General features: G+C 54.1%; 1 protein-coding gene and 1 long non-coding RNA gene across 2 annotated transcripts in view; one reads left to right on the forward strand and one right to left on the reverse strand.

Moving 5' to 3' along the window:
- The first annotated feature begins 8,446 nt into the window (after nt 1-8,446).
- On the forward strand, nt 8,447-11,152 carry LOC123627549. Its single transcript, XR_006731335.1, has 3 exons — nt 8,447-8,482; nt 10,309-10,427; nt 10,687-11,152. It is a non-coding gene; the product is annotated as an uncharacterized LOC123627549 (long non-coding RNA).
- A 596-nt stretch (nt 11,153-11,748) lies between these two features.
- LOC123627550 (kinesin-like protein KIF26B) overlaps nt 11,749-18,018 on the reverse strand; it is a 49,484-nt gene continuing 43,214 nt past the window's right edge. The window contains exons 8-10 of the mRNA XM_045537192.1: nt 15,962-16,164; nt 15,481-15,631; nt 11,749-12,447 (exon numbers count right to left, since the gene is read on the reverse strand). Coding sequence (XP_045393148.1) covers nt 12,299-12,447; nt 15,481-15,631; nt 15,962-16,164 — 503 coding nt within the window. The 3' untranslated portion in view covers nt 11,749-12,298. The remainder of the gene's footprint in view (nt 12,448-15,480; nt 15,632-15,961; nt 16,165-18,018) is intronic.

Genomic DNA, 18,018 nt, shown 5'->3' on the forward strand with positions numbered 1-18,018 from the left:
GGACCCGCTTACGCTCCCGCCGATGCAGAAAAGTCCCGGCCCTTTTCATTTGCCCGTTCTTCAGAAGGGCCGTGGGTTTTAATAAGGACCTTGGAGATTCCTCCCTTTGCAACTAGAAAAGAATAATCCAGGTGCGGTAATTAGGGTTCACGCGGCCGCTGCTCGCGTGGAGGGTCCTAATGAGGTTTCCTCCTTTCTTCTTATCGGCCTGTCCCAAAGGGAGCTCTTGCTGGAGAGAAAGCAGGGCCTGGATTAGTCACAGAACCAGCGCGATGTGTGCGTGTGTAGGAAGGGGATGCAGACCCACGTCAACTGGTTCCTGCAGGGGGAGGGTGCGGCTGAGCCAGGCTTGTGTGGCAGAGGGGCTGCCACTGACCCAGAGCCCTTGGTGGCTCTGCAGGCTGCCAGCAGGGGTGTCTTGTGCCCGAGTGCCTTTCAATGTGCCTTCAGGGAAAGAGAGAATCCTCCATTCCCCCAGGACTCCCCGGAGCTGGAAACATCCCTCATTTGTCACGGTAGAGGAGCACAGCCGCCTGGGGACGGGGCAAGACCGGACGACCTCGTGAGGTTGTGCACGAGCCCTGAGGCTTTCTGAAGCCGCTCCCTCTGCTGAGCTGCCGCCACAGCGACTGTCTGAACTGCTTCCTCGGGCACCTTGCATGCACCCTCTGCTGGCCTGTAAAATTCCCGCGGTGCTGAGTGGCTCGGGAGACAGACAGGAGGGGACGGGAAGTGAGAACATGCTCTGTCGCCGGCAGCACACGTGCATGCACGGGGGAGAGGGGGCCAGGTGGGAACTGGGGGTGCTGGTGAGCCCAGGGCAGCTCTCAGGCTCCCAGAGGAGAAACCTGTACAGCAGGAACCCGGGGGTTGAGCAAAATTGTGACTTGGGTGAAGTCAGTTCCCTCCCAGCCTTTGAACCCTTCTGGCTTCCGGCCTCCTTTTGACTCCTGGGAAACCAGGGCCCTTGTCTGTCACCTGCGCTCACGCTCCGTGTGCTTTGCTTTCTCCTGCGGAGTGAAAACCTTCATTCTTGGGAAAAGCTGAAGCCCGAGCCTGGTGCCTCTGCTTAGCCAGTCACTGCAGCCGTCGGTGCCGCGGGCAGTTGGCCCGGCCTCAATTCTGCAGGGCGGGTTCGAGCCTCAGGGACCCCTTGGTGGCTGCAGTTCTTACTCCACTTCTGGGCACCCAGCTGCCCGCACCACCCTGGGATGCCTGGTTGGGACATTGTAGAGCATGGTCCCTAGCAGGGGCATGGGCAACATCACTGTCACCCTCCCTCCCACGCCTTCCTCACCCTCACTCACCCCAGGAGCCTCTCCAGGGAGCTCCGTGAAACACGTCCCTCAGCGATGGGGGACTGGGGTGGGCCCGGAGTGTCACATGTCTGGTCCTCTCTGCAGGGCACCCACGCGTTCCTCCAGCTCAGGGTTGACTGTCCTCTGACAGCTGGGCACGTGAGAGTGCACGGTGGGTCTAAAATCCATCATTCGTGATGTCTCAGAGAAAGGGTGCTAGGCCTAGGCTCTGTTATCATCTGCTTTGTTTTGGCATGGAAAATGGAAAAAACGGGGCCACCCTCCCGTGGTGGCTGCAGGATAGGGCCTGAGCGGTGGCCTCCGCGGCTTCTCCACCCGCCACCGCCTGGTGGTGACTGGCTTTGACGCGCTCGGGATAACTGGGGCGTGTGCGAGGGTGAGTTCACTTTGGTCCACACCTGGGGAGCAGCGAGTTGGCTCCTGCAGTAAATAATCTGGAATCCACAGTCCAGGGGTGGTGACTCGCGGCTGAAGGTCTCTGTCCAGCAATCGATGATCCGGAAGTCCCCACAGTGAGCACTGTAAACATCGTCACCTGACTCTAACCCGGAGGCCCAGGAATGAACGTGTACAATATTTGGAAATGGTTTTTCTTGGTAAAACGAGGTGTCAAAGATACGTGGTTGACTTGAAAAATATTCCAAGCGCAGCGTCTTTGCACGAGGCGGGTGTGAGCCCAGCATGCCGGGACCTGTGCCCTGGGGACGGGCTCTAGGTCTGCAGCTCATCTGGCCACTGTCCCCCGCTTGGTGCGGGACTGGTCGTTCCCCTGTGAGCATTTCACGCGGGTGCTGTTCTGAGTGCCGAGGACAGAGAGCAAGATGCCCCTGTGCAGCTCACAGGAGCAGTCCCTGCGACCCCCGGGAGCTTGTCTGCCAACAAATGTTCGTAGGTGTTGCAGAATCCCCCCTGGGACTGTCTCCATCAGCCAGACCCTGTGACAGCCAGGTTGAGGGAGGGCGGGACATCTGGCCAGACCTACTTCTCGACAGAGGCCGCTGATGCTTATGAAAGAAGGGGGCGGGTGCTGAGTGGGCAGCAGGCCCCGCCCGGGGGAGGAGTGGGGCTGCCCGAGGGTTTTGTGCCAATTACACAAGTGTCTGGTCCATGACCCCGGCGCCTCGCGTCTGCTGAGTGCTAACCGGTCACGACCTGCGTCTGCACCCCGGGCCGCTCTCATCCTCAGAACCAGCCCAGGGAAACTCGGCAAGACAGGTTGGGCTTCTCTTCTCTTACATACTCGAGGAATCGGAGACTCCCTCAAAGTCAAGTGCAAGTTGCAGTTCTCAAGCCCGCACCCGGGTTTGGGGCTTCTCAGCTGAGAGATCTCAGCAAGGGTTGAGATGCGGGTCAGGATCCCCCAGAAGCGTTTCTAGAATGTGGTGGATCTGTGCTGTGCACAAAACACGCTTCCCTGCGACAGCTTTGCCTAAACCCTCTGTATCTTACCCGTCTCGTGCCCAGCGCTGTGCTGGCCACGGAAGGAGCTTCTGCCGTCCAGAAGCCTAACGTTTAGGGACAGCGACCCAGTAAAATACAGAGGGGTTAAGAACTTGGTGCACCTTACAAGAGCAGTGCTGTTCCACGCCGGGGCTCCCCAATGTGTGTTTGAGGAATGAACAAAGATGTGAATCAAAGGAACAGAAGTTTCGGGAGGGAAGAGATGACTGTATCTGCGGCTATCAGGGAGGGCCCCATCGGAAAAGTTTAAAGTGTGGCCACTCCGAATGTGTGTGAAATGCCCCATAATGTTTTATTCGTCTTGTTACAACTATTCCACTTCCAGGAAATTAACCTTAGGGACTTGTCAGAGATGTAAAAACAGAGATTTGTGTTCACCATGTTTATTACAGGGTAATTGATAATATTGCTAAGAGTGAGAAAGGTCCAGGAGCAGGGAGCAAATGGGAGTCAATCCGCGTGGTGGATTCTGCAGCCGCTAAACGTCGTGTCGTCAGAGCGCGTGCACCGATCGGAGAAATAAATAAATGTGCATGGCGGGATTACCAAGGGGAAAACACATTCCAAAAGGGTCATGTCCAGGATGACCCCAAATTTGTAAAAATACGTGTGTGTGTGTCTATAAGACAATAACAGCAGTTCTCTCTGGGGTGAGACGAAAGGTAATTTTCAGTTTGCATTTTCAGCTTTTCAAAGTCCAGTTTTAACAAGAGAAAGGTCTCTCACTGGGTTTTCAGGGACTTGGGGCCTGTAGGTCTATCTCTGTGGTCTGGCGTGAAGCCGTTTCAGTTTTTCTCTGGGCACACGCCGGTGTGTAACCTACACGTCTGGCCCCCAGGACCCACTGGGGAGGGAAAGAGCCCAGAGGAGGGGCTGATGGAGGGCGATTTAATAACTATAAAATGAAAAAAACAAGGATATACGGCCCATCTTAGGTGTGGGTGGGCCCCACGGCAGCTTCCTTGGGGTGGTGGCAGGGTGACCCACTGGGTCACCTCCCAGGGCTGCCTAGAGGGCAATCCGCCCCTCCCCCAGGCCCCTTGGCCACCTGGGTTTCCCCCCTGTGCTCTTCCTGACCCTGGGGCAAGCGCACTTGTTAACCCACTGCAGGGTCGAGGCTTTAGAGCCCGAGGGTCTGGGGCCATGCATGGGGGGACAGTGAGGGAGGCTGAACTTGCACAGGAGAAAACCAGCGACGTGCAGGTGACACGGTTCTCTCCCCTTCCCGCGCAACCTCATGCCTAAGATGACTCTTCTGGAGGTGAGGCCTGGCCGAGGGCCGAGCTCCAGGAAACGGGGCTGCGCTGGGGGTTGGCAGGAGCAGCGGTGGGGCCCCGTGTGCCAGCCGGGCCTGCCAACCTCCCTGCGCTCTGGAAGCCCAGACTCTGTTTCATTCCTCAGCAGCCAGCACAGTGTCGGGGACGGAGCATGTGGCCCGCAGCAGGGCTCGCTGGGGGACTGCGTTGTAAGTGGAGCGCAGGAATCCAGGTGGTCGGACGGTACTCTTCCTTCTCTCGGAGAGAAACGTGCTTTAGGGGCCCTGAAGGCCAAGGCTGGCGTGTGGCTGGGGTCAGGCTGTGTGTGCTGAGCCGAGGGCGTGGGCTGGTCCCCCTGCACCGTGAGTCGGGGACTTGGTCCTGGAGGACTTGCAAATGCAGACCTCGGGTCCTTTTGTCAGGGGCAGTCTGACATTTCGGCAAATGCCAGCCCCCTGCCCACGTGTTTTTTTTGTTGTTGTTGTTGCCTCTTTTTCTCCCACAGTTGGTTGAGTGTTTGATCGAGTCATCCAGCTCATGCTGACTGAGCCCTGCTGTGTTCCAGGCTCTGCTCTGGATGCCGGGGACACAGAAGGGCGAGACTCCCACGCGTGTTAGGAGCTCGGCGGCCAGAGACCGTTCCCCAGTCAGTGCCGCTGGGATTTTGTGAGGGTTTTCTAGAAACAACACCTTCAACTAGAAGAGCGGGTGGAAGCATTAGACACTGCGGCAGGCCCCGGATGAGACGCGGGGGGAACAGGGACCACCTGACCTGCTGCTGCCGGACAAAGGCGTCACCTGCTCTCGTTTTTATGTTCTTCCAGTTCCAGAGGCGTCTGGCCCAGTGCACTGTGGTGCCATGGTAGACAGAATGGCCATGGAGACACTGGGGGCTGTCCCCTCTGAGACCAAAAGACAGGATCAAAAAGGATGAGAAGAATAAAAGTAATAACAATAACAATTTTGAGAGTTTAATGGTTTGAGACAAATACATTTAAGACTCTGTATTTGGATAGTTTTTCCCCTAATGAGAAGTTACTTCTGATGATCATGTGACGTGTGTCCTTCCCCCCAGCCTCTTAGGAGAGGCTCTGATGTGACCTGAGGACAGGATCTGTCGCAGGCCACGCCCGCCCAGCAGGGACCTGAGAGGAGGAGTCTTTAGCCGAGCGTTGGAGACAATTCTGGGTGCCGCCTTGGCTCTCCCTTCCCAAGGGAGTGATCGGCACCTTCATAAGCTCTTCTAGTTGAAGACGTTGTTTTTAGAAAACCCTTACGGCTTCTTAACTTACGGTTTCTGCTCCTGTGACCCGCTGGGAGCCCAGGAAGTTCTTGTCGCAGACTTGGGGACACGAGAAGCAGGGAGCCCGGGAGGTGTGTGCACACCCAGGGGACAGGGATTCAGACCGGGGCCCTGCCAGGGGCGGAGCGCGCATTGGCTCGAGTGGCCTCCCAGCCCTGGCCTCTCTCGGGACAGATGTGGCACCAACGTCTAGGAGAGTGTCTCCTTGCTGCTCGGGGGAAACCAGCTGCAGTGGAGGGAGAGAGATCGTTCTCGGAGACCTTTTTCCTGCTCTGCTCTGTTTTCGCTCCTTTGCCTGAACGTGACCCGTTTCAGTTGAGAGTATAGCAGGGGACCCGTGCACCTGGGCCCAGGCCATCTGCAGGGACTGCAAATGCCCTGATGTTACGTGAGCCCCAGAGACACTGCACTGAGGGAGGCCAGCAAAATCTATTACATCAAGACCAAGTTCTTCAACGCTTTGTGTGTGTGACTACTAGCCCAGGGTCCGAGTCTCAGGCACGTAGAACAATGCCAAGCTCCGTGACTTCACTCCAGCCCCGACTCGCGCCCAGCAGAGCTTCTGACCTCGTGGAGGCCCAGGGGAGCGAGGCAGGCCTCAGCCCAGGAAGTCCCGCGGGGCCGACCTCGGCCTGGGAGTGCACTAGCGCGAACAACTCACCCTTGGGCCTGGAACCGCCTTCCCCCTGTATAGAAACGTCAGCTGGACAAAGAGGAACTCGTGACTCTGGGTAGAATAAAAGTGAACATTTAATGCCACCATAGTTTGATTCTTTAAAACACCAGATTTCTTTTTTGACAACATTTTACACCTCATATGCCACAAGAAGTCAGAGATCGTAGCCAGCAAACACCTTCACACTGGAAATGGCACACAGCTTCGTGGGTTCATGTCACCAGTTTGTGAGAACTATGACTCTTTTTTTCTGGACTGTTCTGCATGGAGCCTGCTCATATTTATCAGGATCAAGCCAACAGTTAACTTTTATAGAGCTATGGAAAGGCCCATGCACAAAAACTAGCCTGCAAATAGGCTGTTGGGACCGGCCCGCGTACAGCATCGGTGGATTTCTGACCGTAACAAATGAGCGTTACCCAAACATGTTAACAGTGAACATTTGTGAACGGAGAACTTAACTTTTAAAACGGCACCGATCTTCTGTCCAGTTAAACAGTGGATTTAAATCCATGACAGTAGGTACTACAATTGCATTTTCAAACAAGATTTTGTGAATTCACTGTTGTGGACACAGCAACTGCACTCGGGCAGGCCTTGTCTCCAAGTTTCCAACGGGCCGTTTCTTCAGGGAAGCATATTTCTATATACATACATACATGGCTAATCACGGAATCACAGAGCCAGGGCTGGAGGGAATTACAAAGATCCTTTAGCACAATGTCCTCATTTTACAGATGGGAAAACTGAGCTCCAGAGAAGTGAGGTGATGCACCCAAGGCCGAAGCTGGAATCAGAACTCAGGTGTTCTGTCCTCTGCTCTTCCAGCACGTCCCACACCTGCGGCCACGGCTGTGCACGCACCTTAGCAGAGAGGAATGACACGTGTGTTCACGTCTACACACGCCTGGTGCAACGTGATCTAACAGGAAGAGTCCAGCATGGGAAACTCAAGTCCCAGGTCTGCCAGACACCTACTCTATGAACTTGGGCCCGCCGACGCTTGACTTCAGGTTCTTCATCTAGAAATGATTATCGCCAGCTCCTATACAGAGTTGAACTTCCTCAAAGCACCTCCCATCAGTTCTACCATTTTCTCCTTGTACTACCCCACAAGGGCAGCTGCATGACCACCGTCTTCCACTGGGGAACCCGGGGCCCAGCAAGGTGCAGAGACTCGGCCAAGGTGGCACAGCGGGCGACTGGGACCAGGCCTGGCAACCTGGCGTCCTCCCTCCTAGCTCAAGGCTGTTGCTCCTAGGCTTAGCTGCCTCTCCAATGAGACTACTGACCCCAACCCCTCCCTGCCTCTCCGGGATCCAGTGACAGGACACGATGCCTTAAGTGCTTTGGTTTCTCCAGAAAACAGGAACCACATCTATCCAAGGTAAGGGACTCGGCTTGCTTTCCCAAAGCCCCTTCTGTAGCACGCGGAGCAGGCAGGAGTCTTAGGGAAACGGGGGGACGGAATGCTGCCAGCGCTTTGCTCAGCAATTCAGTGTGGAACCAGCAAGAGGAGGCTGGATCCTCCTCCACCCAGAAAAGGATGGGTTTCCAAGCTCATTATCACCAAATTCAAAAGGCAGGGTCTTATCCCTCAGGCTACTAACGATAGAAACAGCTTAGATTTGAACTAAGCACTGTACTTCAAGGATAGGACCCTAATCCCCATCCTCCTGATTTATTTACCTTTCCTCCCCCCAGCCCGTGTCTCCACTAACAGACTTTGCTAGAATGAGAAAAACAGAAAAAAACGTAGCCACAGACAGACCCACCAAACTTACACTCCACTGCGTAGCACTCGGCTAGCGTTTCCAACCGTGATAGAGATGTTAATTATGGAACACAAGCAATGAAACATCCTGAGTTCACAAATAAGTTATAACTTCTTCATAAATGGAACATGGCCGTGTGGGGTGTTAGCAGTAGGGGGATGAAGGAATGAGCCGCTTTTAGTTCTGGGGGTAATTTCTGTGTGTACATAAAGTAGTTGTGTTAGTGCCGGTATTTCAGGACTCACCTCTGCCTGTGTGGACATGGCGAACAGCTGCAGTGAGAGAATATTAATTATAAGCCCTGAAGGCTCGATCCTGCCTCCAGCCCCACTGTGTCCGATATTATGACATCACCTCAGGTTCTGAGTGGGGCTATCCCAAAGCAGAATGGGTGTGTTTAGGGAGAGAGAAATAAGATTCTAGGAATTTTCAAAAATTTAAGCTAAGATGAGCTTAAATTACAATAGCTTCTCTTGAATTGGAATTATACTTTTATTATGGAAATAATGAATAGGTATGTTACTTTGTCAGGAAGATTGCTAAGTGACAATTTTTTTTTTTTTTTTTGAGACAGGGTCTCACTCTGTTACCGGGGCTAGAGTGCCGTGGCATCATCATAGCTCACTGCAACCTCAAACTCCTGCGTTTAAGAGATCCTCCTGCCTCAGCCTCCTGAATAGCTGGGACTACAGGTAGGTGCCACCACATCTGGCTAATTTTTCTATTTTTAGTAGAGACGGGGGTCTCACTCTTGCTCAGGCTGGTCTCAAGCTCCTGACCTCAATAGATCCTCCCGCCTCGGCCTCCCAGAGTGCTAGGATTGCAGGTGTGAGCCACCATGCCTGGCTGCTTAGTGATAAAATGTATGAGCTTTTACCCACAAATGTTGACAGATATTTTCTAGAGGGGGGAAAAAGAGATGTTAAAATCCAAGGGAACTGTATTTCTATACCGTCTCCGTTTTTCCCCAAATTTTAGACTCATTTACTAGCAGTGCTGGTGATACCAAATTGCTCGGCTTTGCTTCATTTGGTGCAGAGAAAAGTGTCCCTTGCATTGTGGAAAGCTGAGCCCAGGCAGCCAGAGGGAGGCCCCGGGGACAGTGGTAGTGGACGCCTTAGTATCAACTAATAGGACTTTCAGCCTGTTTCTCACGGGCATAGCTGCAAGGTGTAAGAGAGACTGCCTTTAGAAGGGAGGAAATTTTTCTGTGGATGCTCAGAGAATGGGCGAATAGTCCGCCAGGAAAGAATAATGAATAAGCTCAGGAATTCTCCCATTTTCACTTTTGAAATCAACTCATCTTTAGGGATTTCTTTCATAGCCTCAAATCCTTTTTGGAATAAGAAACCTAACAACATTCAATCTATTATCTTGGAAGGCCCGATTGCCCATCAGCAGGGCCTGTGCCACTGGTTTAATCCCGAAACTAAACCCAGACAACCGGGTTTGCTTAAACTGACCTGTGGCTCTTGCCAGCCTTGCCTCTGTCCTGAGAAGCCCAGGTCAGATGGCGGCTTTCACACAGGGACACCTCTGAGGAGGCCCAGAGCTGGTGGCTGGTTTATGAGGACATGCAGTAGACACCCACGTGGGCACAACTGCATTTTTTCCTCACTACTGGACCAGAAATCCAGGCTTGTGTGAGATCCGTGTGTGTGAGACTTGCTGAGCCACCACCGTGGCTGGTACATGTGGCTGGCACCTTACGGGCACACAGTGGATTTCAAGCTCAGGGCTGATTTACAACAAGCTGGGCCAGATGCCCGCCTGCCAGGTTCCCCACGCCGGGCTGCATGGCTTTTTATCCCAGCTTCAGATGCAAGGGCCCTTCCTCTGCCTGGGGTTCCGCGTGCGAGTCCCCTCCGTGTCGGGATGGGACCACCCCTGCACTGGCATCTCAGCCTCCCCCTGTTCAGAATAGCAATCGGAGATTAAACAACAGGTGGGGTGTTGTGATCTTAAATCTGGAAGAGATGAGAGTTAGAGATGGCTTCCCCAGGAGGGACAGGGGAATCCAAGGACGAGGAGATTAAGGTTTGGAGCTTTCAGGGGGGGACTGAAAGCCCTGGATGAAGCGCACTCCCCCTGTGTGGATCCCCTGCAGGAGAAGCAACATCCCTGTTCCCTTTTTTGAATCTTAGTTTTGTTCCGCTGTGAACGTTCCCACCTGACACTACACTATTAATATTTGGAGGTGGGGGACAGGTTCCAGACAGGGAATTAAGGCTTACCCGTCTAAGCGATCATTTCAAATAAATGTTTGTCCTTTCATTTGTGGATGATGATATAGAAATGGGTTGACAGTCCTTGGGTTATCTGTCACCATAAACCAAAAGGAGCCCTGGAACTGCCTGCTTCAGTGGAGCTGGCCAGACCTCCTTCCTCTGTGCCTAAAGGTTATCGTCTCTATAGTTAATTTGTAGACAGAGCCAGAAACAAGCACTCATAGCACAAAATCCATGGTTTATGTGACTCATCAATTCTTGGTAAATTAAGATGTTTGCTGCTTATTTAGGTTCTGCTCACCCCAAAACAGAAGAAGAAAGGAACAGAGAAAGAATGGACACCAGCAATGCCAAGTGGTTCTCTTACGCCCCTGCCTGCAGGACCCTGCGAGATGTTCCATCGGACTTGGTGAGAGGACTCTAGGTTTCATGCAACCTTTTCTTATACCCTAAAGTTGCTGCGAACATGTAAAAGCAGGTTTAGGCAGCAGGCCATGCCCCTAGGGAGGATCCCACTGGCCGGGATGTTAAATGTGTGGACCCGTCACTTAGTCTCACTCCGGGAAGGGCCCCAGGCTCCACAGTCAGCCTACGTAGGAAGTCCGTGCAGCAGGGGCGACAGCTAAGCTCACTGAGGACTAATCAAATTAATTTGTTTCCAACAACAGGAAAACCCAGGACACTCACCTTTGAAAGTCCCCAAATTAAAGGCTCATGAAGAGGTGATGCATTTGGAGGCAGAATGGAATGGTGCACCGTGCAAACAACGCCTGGGCCCCTGCATCGGTGGGAAGGGCCCAGCGCTGGAACGTGGGAGGACACAGGTTTCTGTCACTAAAATGGTAGAATGATCCCTAAGGGAATCTGTGCAGGGATGAACCTCTGGATTTGAGATGGCGGCCTGCGTTCTTGGGAGCCGAGCTGGCCGTCCGCACTCACTAAACCCTGTGCTCTGGCCTACCTGGCGTTATACAAGTCAAGCGGGGAACCTCTCTGTGCCTTCGGGTGCCCAGCTTAAGGGGACAAGCCTTGTCCCTTCCTGGGATAGAGGCTTTGGGGCACCAATGAGCTGAAATTCTTGCTTTTAAGCAGTACTCTGGGCAACAAAAAAGTTCTACAGTCTCGAGAATCTTTTTTGTTCTAATCCAAGACTCTGAGCGTATATTATACAAGCCTGGGCAGGTCTCTAAACTGGGCAGAATCCCCCCCCAGAATTCACAAAACTAGAAAACAAAGGACTATGGCTCTGTTGAATTGGTTCAAGCTTTCGATCCAGAGTCTTTGGAATGAAAATAAATATGAAAAATGTCTGGAGGGCCATGAAAACCCCGGATGGGTGGCTCAAGGAGCCAGCACGTGTGTGAGAACTTGGAAGCATCTATGGAACAGGCAGGGCCGAAGGACACCTCTGCCCTTAAAGATGCCAGCCCTGTCCCCTCGCCCGCTCTCTAAAGCTCCCGTGCACCTGCTCTGTGATCCACCTTCCGAGTCGGCCCCGGCTGTGCTGCTCCTGGGAGGTGGCACCCAGTGTCACCTGCTTCTCCAGACGTCCTTGGGAAACACGCACTGGCTGGTGACGACGGAGCCTCTGTGTCCTGTCTGAGTGGCTCTACCGGAGCGACCATAGAAGACAGTTACCATTTACGCGTATGCAATACTGCTCAGGAACCCTCTCTACAAACATAGCTTACTTGGAAACAGCAAGTCAGAAATAGGATAAAACACCCAGAGAAAACGAGCTGTAACTATATTTCAAAAATGTGATTTTCTTGTCTGTTTGTTTTGTGGTTTTCGTTTGGACTAGCACCATCTGTACACGGGAAAGTAGGGACATAAAGGTTTGGCTAAGAATAAAGATTTGCAAGGCACTTAATCAGTCATTCGGGGTCCTTTTTGTGTCGTTTTGTGTCGCTTTCCACAGCAATCCTACAGCCGCCCTCCCCCTTCCTCACGAGAGCAGGGTGGGGGTCTCCTTTGCCAGCAGTTCTATGTACAAACAAGGTCTTTAAAGTTTCTCAAAGTGCTTTTTCAGTCTCACGGGGCTTCGCCACCCCTCGGGCTTCCTGTCCCTTTCTCCTTCCACGGTGTTTGGCGCCTGCACCTTTTCCTACAGAAAATAAAGACAAATCGCCTTCCACGCCACGCTCGCTCCAGACCTGCCACCGACCTTCATCCTCATGCATTGTCTCCGGTGCCACCCGCATACACGGCCGGGGGGGCGTGCGACGTCTCCACAAAGTCCTGGGCAGCGAGGGGACCGCGAGGCCGGGGCCCGGCTCTCTACCGGCGCCTGGAGGTGACATCAAAGCAGGTGATCATCATGAGATGCGCCTTGCAGAAGTTGACGCGGCTCTCCAGGCGCTCAGTCACGCACTCGAGCGCCTCCAGGTACTCCAGGGAGTCCAGCTCTAGCACCTGCTCCAAGTCAACTGCAAGAGAGGAGGGGCGTGGTGAGATGCAGCAGGAACCTGTCCCACCTCGGCCATCCTGCAGCTGCCCCTGGTCCCCAGCTCTGAGCCTGGCCCTGTCTGCAGCATCCATGCCCCACCTTGCTCAGGTGGGACGGAGCCCCGTTCGCCAGCGTGTAGATCCTCAGCACTGTGTCGAGGTCATACTGAGGAATAAGGCCACACTCAGGCTCCCCCACCTCCAGCCAGCCCACCCAGGCCTGGAGGACTCTCCTGCACCTCTATTTTCTATCAACCACAGAGTCAGCAGCTCTGCAAGCTGATGTGGGGAGAAGCCGTTCCTTTCTGGGGTCTCACTGAGGGACATTTATCCTCGGCCTCCTTGTACAAAAGGGCCTGTGGCTCTGGTCACTCCTTCACGTGCAGCTGCCTGTTGGGCTGAGAAATGTGACCCTGTCTCTTGGCACTGCCTGGTTCAGTCTCTCTTACGTACCGGTCACTCGGGAAATAGGAGGATTCGCAAAATCTACATTAAGATTCTTTGACGACAAGCTGGGACTGAACCACCCAGATGCCGTCCCTGAAGTTCAGGCCGGCGCAGGGTGACAAGTCCGTGCCCTGCAATTCCTGAAGAGCAGGGGTCTGGGGTCAACCCCTCCTGGCCCCCACATTGCCCAGTGGTGGCTGGGCAGAGGGGTGGGCTGCCTGGCCCTGGCCATGGGGGGACAGCAGGGGGCCCAGTACCAGAAGGTCAGGCACGGACCGCAGGGTTGGGGGATGGCCCTGGGATCCAAGGCAGGAGACTTACATTCGATGCCCAGCTTGGCCACACGAGCTCTGTGACCTCAACCTCCATGGGCACAGTTTCCCCCAAAGTCACATGAGAGTAAAAACTCCTACCCTACCTACCTTGAGTTGCTGTGAATAAAATAAAAATGAGATAATGAGCGTGAACCTGGTTTGAGAAGTGTGACCTGCTATAGAAACGTCAGGGATTGCCATGGAAACTTTCTACAGATGACGTACTTCCCTGAGGTCTGGGACAGTGAGGTGACTCACTCAGGCTTAATCAGGACAAGTCAAGAGCTGGAAGGAGACCAAGGGCCCCTGAATACCAGCCTAATATTTAAGAAAAAAAAAAAAAAAAAAAAAAAAAAGCAAAACAACCCACTGTGCTGTGACATCAGGCTGTGTTACTGGACCACCTTGCAAGCGGCATCGAAACTGAAAACTGAATATGTAAGCGGACCCAGCAGGGAACAGTCGCATGCAGCCTTCCTCATCGTTTTCTGTTCTCCTTAAAGAAACGATCTATTTCCCCTTTCACCCAGCTTGCCGTTCATCCTCTTCCTCGACATCAAAAACGGGCTGACTTCTGACATCGACAAAGACACGAGGGAAGCAACTGTTTCCTGGAAGCCTCCAAACACACACACACACACACACACACACACACACACACACACACACACAGACACACACACACACACACACAGACACAGACAGACACCCCCCCCCCCCCCCCCCCCCCCCCCCCCGCTGATGCCTAAGCTCCTTCCCACCCTGGGAAAAAAATACGACTTTGTAAGACAGAGCTGATTTCAATTCTGCCTTGGGCATAAACAGCTCTTGAAACATCAAATTTTAATGAAAATAGTAAACATGAAGGGGAAGGGACTGAATGGGTGCCCCTGGGATCCTGGGCTCCTGACAACAGGAAAAGGTGTCCACAACCGGGGGAGGAGTGAGCCCGAGGCTGCCGCCTCCTGTGCCCCTTCGGTACCTTTGATGAGACCCCTCGGAGGACAAGTTCGCGTCTGTGCGGGTTTCTAGCAGGGGACCGAACGCGGTGCGTCGTGCAGGCACTAAGGAAATGTCTCTCCTGCTAGAAACGTTATTTAGCAGAACTTCGGGGCAATAAAAACAGATACCGAGCGCTCAACCTGGGCCGACCGCTGCCCTAAAGCACGTGCCCAATAAGAACCAACTTACCCCTCGCTACCACCTCATGCAGTAGGCACATTCTGTTCCCCATTCTGCAGCTCAGGAAATCAAGGCCCAGAGAGGTTAAGCGTCTTTCCTGAGGTCCCACAGCTAGAACGTGGGAAAGCTGGAGTCCAGAACATGTCTGTATGACAGGTCACAGCCACAAACACTGCAACTCAGACGCAGAAGATGCCCCGTAGGTTGGTCACAGTCCCAAAAACCCAGTGAGGTACTCAGGGCGGGTGGTGTCATCTTACTCCTATGCAAAAGCAACTGGTGGAAGGTGACCATCAAAGGTGGCAGGGCACAGCAGGGGCCAACAACTCCTGCCACTGTCTTCTTCACTCCCAGCCCGTGTCCCTGGGTGAACACAAAGCTAAGCCTCCAGCCACCACCCTGGGCTCTCCCCACGGGCAGGGACAGCAGGGAGGGGCCTGGGGCGGAGCCGGGAGGCCGAGGGAGCGTGAATGCCAGTAACGCATGTCACCCCACAAACTCTGTCCTCCAGCATCGGTCCCCATATCTGTGTAATAGTTTGGGGCCAGATTTCAGTTTTATTTCGTGGCCAATGGAATGGTCGGGAACAAATAAATAAGAGACAACTAACTGAATCCGTCTTCCAAAGAGAGCGCAGTTGTTCTGAATGGTTATCAGACGGTGACCGTCATCCTCGACTTCCTTATTAAATGGAAATCACACTGCGGCTGTTATTGTTTTTTCACTGGGAAATGTCGTCCCTGCTCTCTGGGCTCTATCAATTCTTGTCTATTTCGGGCTAGATGGGCAGTGTGATTTGGTGGCCTAGGAGCAGATTTGTAACACAGCTTCCGTGTCTGGGTGATCTTCTGCCACATGCAGGGGGGGAAATCTCATTTTCAGGTGCTTTGAACTGAGACACGTAAGAAATAATCTTGCAAGAGCAATATTCACAGCCGCCCTCCCCGAGTGACGGGTGTCAGATGCCCTCGGATGCAGCCCCGGCCCCGGGGGACCTCGCCCAGGCCCCGCGCCAGGCCCGTGCAGCTGGCGGGCCCCTTAGCCACACGTGGAGGGGAGCCCCGGGCTTACATTCGCTGAGCCACTTGTTGGGATCCAGCATCAGGTACTGCTTGGTCGTCTCCAACTCCTTCATCAGCCACTCGTACTTGGCCCGCACCTCGGCGATCCTCTGCTGGCGATGCTCCAGCATCTTCAGCTTCGCGTTGAAGCACACGACCTCCTGGCGCACAGAGGAGGAGAAGGGGACCCGGGGCTCACATCCGGCCTGTGCCACCTCTCCTGGAAAGGAGCACTTACAGGCGTGTCTTAAACTTAGGAAGCGGAAAAGCCCCCAAGAGCACTCACTCCCCCAAGCCTTTGAGCCTTTGGGACGTGGCAGGAAGAGAAGCACAGAGCTCTCTCCCAAGTCCCTGTCCCCTTCCCTGCCACCCACACCAGGAGCCCGCCGAGACGTCCCTCTGGGTCTGAGCTCTCTTCTTCAGTGCACGGCCCTGGCAACTGCACACGGACTTGCTGGGGACCCGCCCCCACGTCGGGGGACAAGCCTCACCTTGCTGGAGCCCCCACGTCGCCGCTGCAGGCGCTCGACGTCGTCGATCTCGTAGACCTTGATCTCGAAAGGCTCCCCGAGGCCCCGCTGGGCCCCCCGCAGGGGACCGTCCACCCAGCGGACGCCGGTGCCATTGGCGGGTTTCCTCACAGGGGACGAGGTGTCCAGGGACAGGGCTGGGATGAGCCTCCGTCTCTGGGAACCTGAGGAGGGGACAAAGGCTTATGTTAATCTCCTTGCATGTCGGTATTTTAAATCTGTTTTTGACACAAGGGACGATGAGGTCACGACAGGCACCCTGGGCACAGGGGTGGATCCGCAACGCCCCCGCCTCCACCCCCACCCCAGCACTCGGGCTCTGCCTCCCCGCTCAAGCTCTAGGACTAACCGACTCCTGCTTTCCACCTGGGGGACAGACACCCCCAAACACACGCAGCCTAGAACAGGGAGCCACACTGGCCCCCCTGTCTCCCCTGCAGTTCCAAACGTCTCTCGTCATCGCCAAGCCCAGCCGTCCAGCTAGGAATTTCCTTTGAGGAGTTTTATGGCTTCTCTTAAAGAAGCTGCTTTTGATTTATGCTTGATCACGTCTGACAGCCCGCATTTCTCTTAATAATAATCGTAAATAAGCGAGACAAGGTCACCTAACCCGAGACGAGCACGTCTCCACCGCCACATCCATCACAGAGCCCCGGACGCACGCGGCCAGCTGCACGGGTCCAGGGCTCTCTTGCTGTGTATGGAGCCATATCCAGCACCGCCCCGGCACACTCCCGCTGCCCTGTTTTCCTGCAGCAGCCTAACCTAACCGGAGGCCCTCGGAGGATGGCGTTTATGAAAAGGTGCAGCCCGGGGCAAGCGCACGTGCAGGCCTGCTACCTGCTCGGCAAGCAGTAATTTTGCACATTGCTTTTTTTTCACAATTTTTCTTCCTCTTTACTCCAGTGTAACCACCACACCAAAAAATGAAAGTGTTCGGGAGGAAAGAAAAAGAGTCAAAGATATTGAAAGGATGAATTGGATTGACAGACACGGGCACTACATTAGCACACACGAAAGCCCTCTGTAACTGAGCCCACGTGACCGCGTGCAGCAGATGCCACATGACACGCTGGACCGCGGGGAACAAGACTGAGTGGATTATAACAAGGTTTCATCAGCCAGGTACTGGGAAGGCCAGCAGGTTTTTTTCCTGCTTTCTTGTTATTTTTAGTAACTAATATCAACACGTTTCGATGGCCCTGGCTCTGGCTCCGGGACACAGCAGCTGTTGTGTTGTATTGAGTGGCTTTTCATTTTCAGCTCGTCTTACACAGGGTTCTGCTTCCAGCTCTGGTGCTGAGACATGGGGGGAAAGGGAAGCACAAAGGGTCTCAATGACTGAAGCACGGCCACCTGGGAGATAAAGACGTCAGGGCACCTACAGCCATGGCGGTTCCCCACCGTGCTCAGAGCCCAGCACCCTCACGGATGGGATCTGCGGCCGGTGATGGGTGTGCGATGGGGCTGTCCCCGTCATAACACTGCAAGGTCCCTTAAGGTGGATTTCTTGGATTCAAGGAAGACCAGTGGTTTAGGATGTGCCCTGACCACAGCCCTCGAGTCTGGGTTGGCACACGGAGCCTGGGCTTCCTGTGCCGGGAGAACAGGAAATACCAACCCCATGACTGAGACATAAGACTGCAGGGCAGCTGCCGGAGCAGTAGGAAAGGAAAGGCCCCACTTCTGCCCCTCACCCCATATTTTTTAATTCCAAACATGCTGCCGGCCCTGACATTCTGCAGGGAGGGCCAGGGCTTCCGCGAGCTCCCAGAGACCCTGGCATGCCACAGAAGGCGGGGGGATGGCAGAGGACGGCCCAGGAGGCAGGACCCCAGGCCACCCTCACTTTGACCAAGGCACAGAACTGCACGTGGGGCTCTGCATAAGATCTTGTTTCATTAAAACAAAACGAGTTTGTAGGCTCGAGTGAGCAAGGGATATTTCTTTGGAAGCCATTTAAGAGCAGATGATCCCAAGCACAATTCTCATGTAGTTTAAGTTGTTCTTGGCACCTT

This window comes from Lemur catta, chromosome 25 (genome assembly GCF_020740605.2).
Source record: "Lemur catta isolate mLemCat1 chromosome 25, mLemCat1.pri, whole genome shotgun sequence".
Lineage (NCBI taxonomy): Eukaryota > Metazoa > Chordata > Mammalia > Primates > Lemuridae > Lemur > Lemur catta.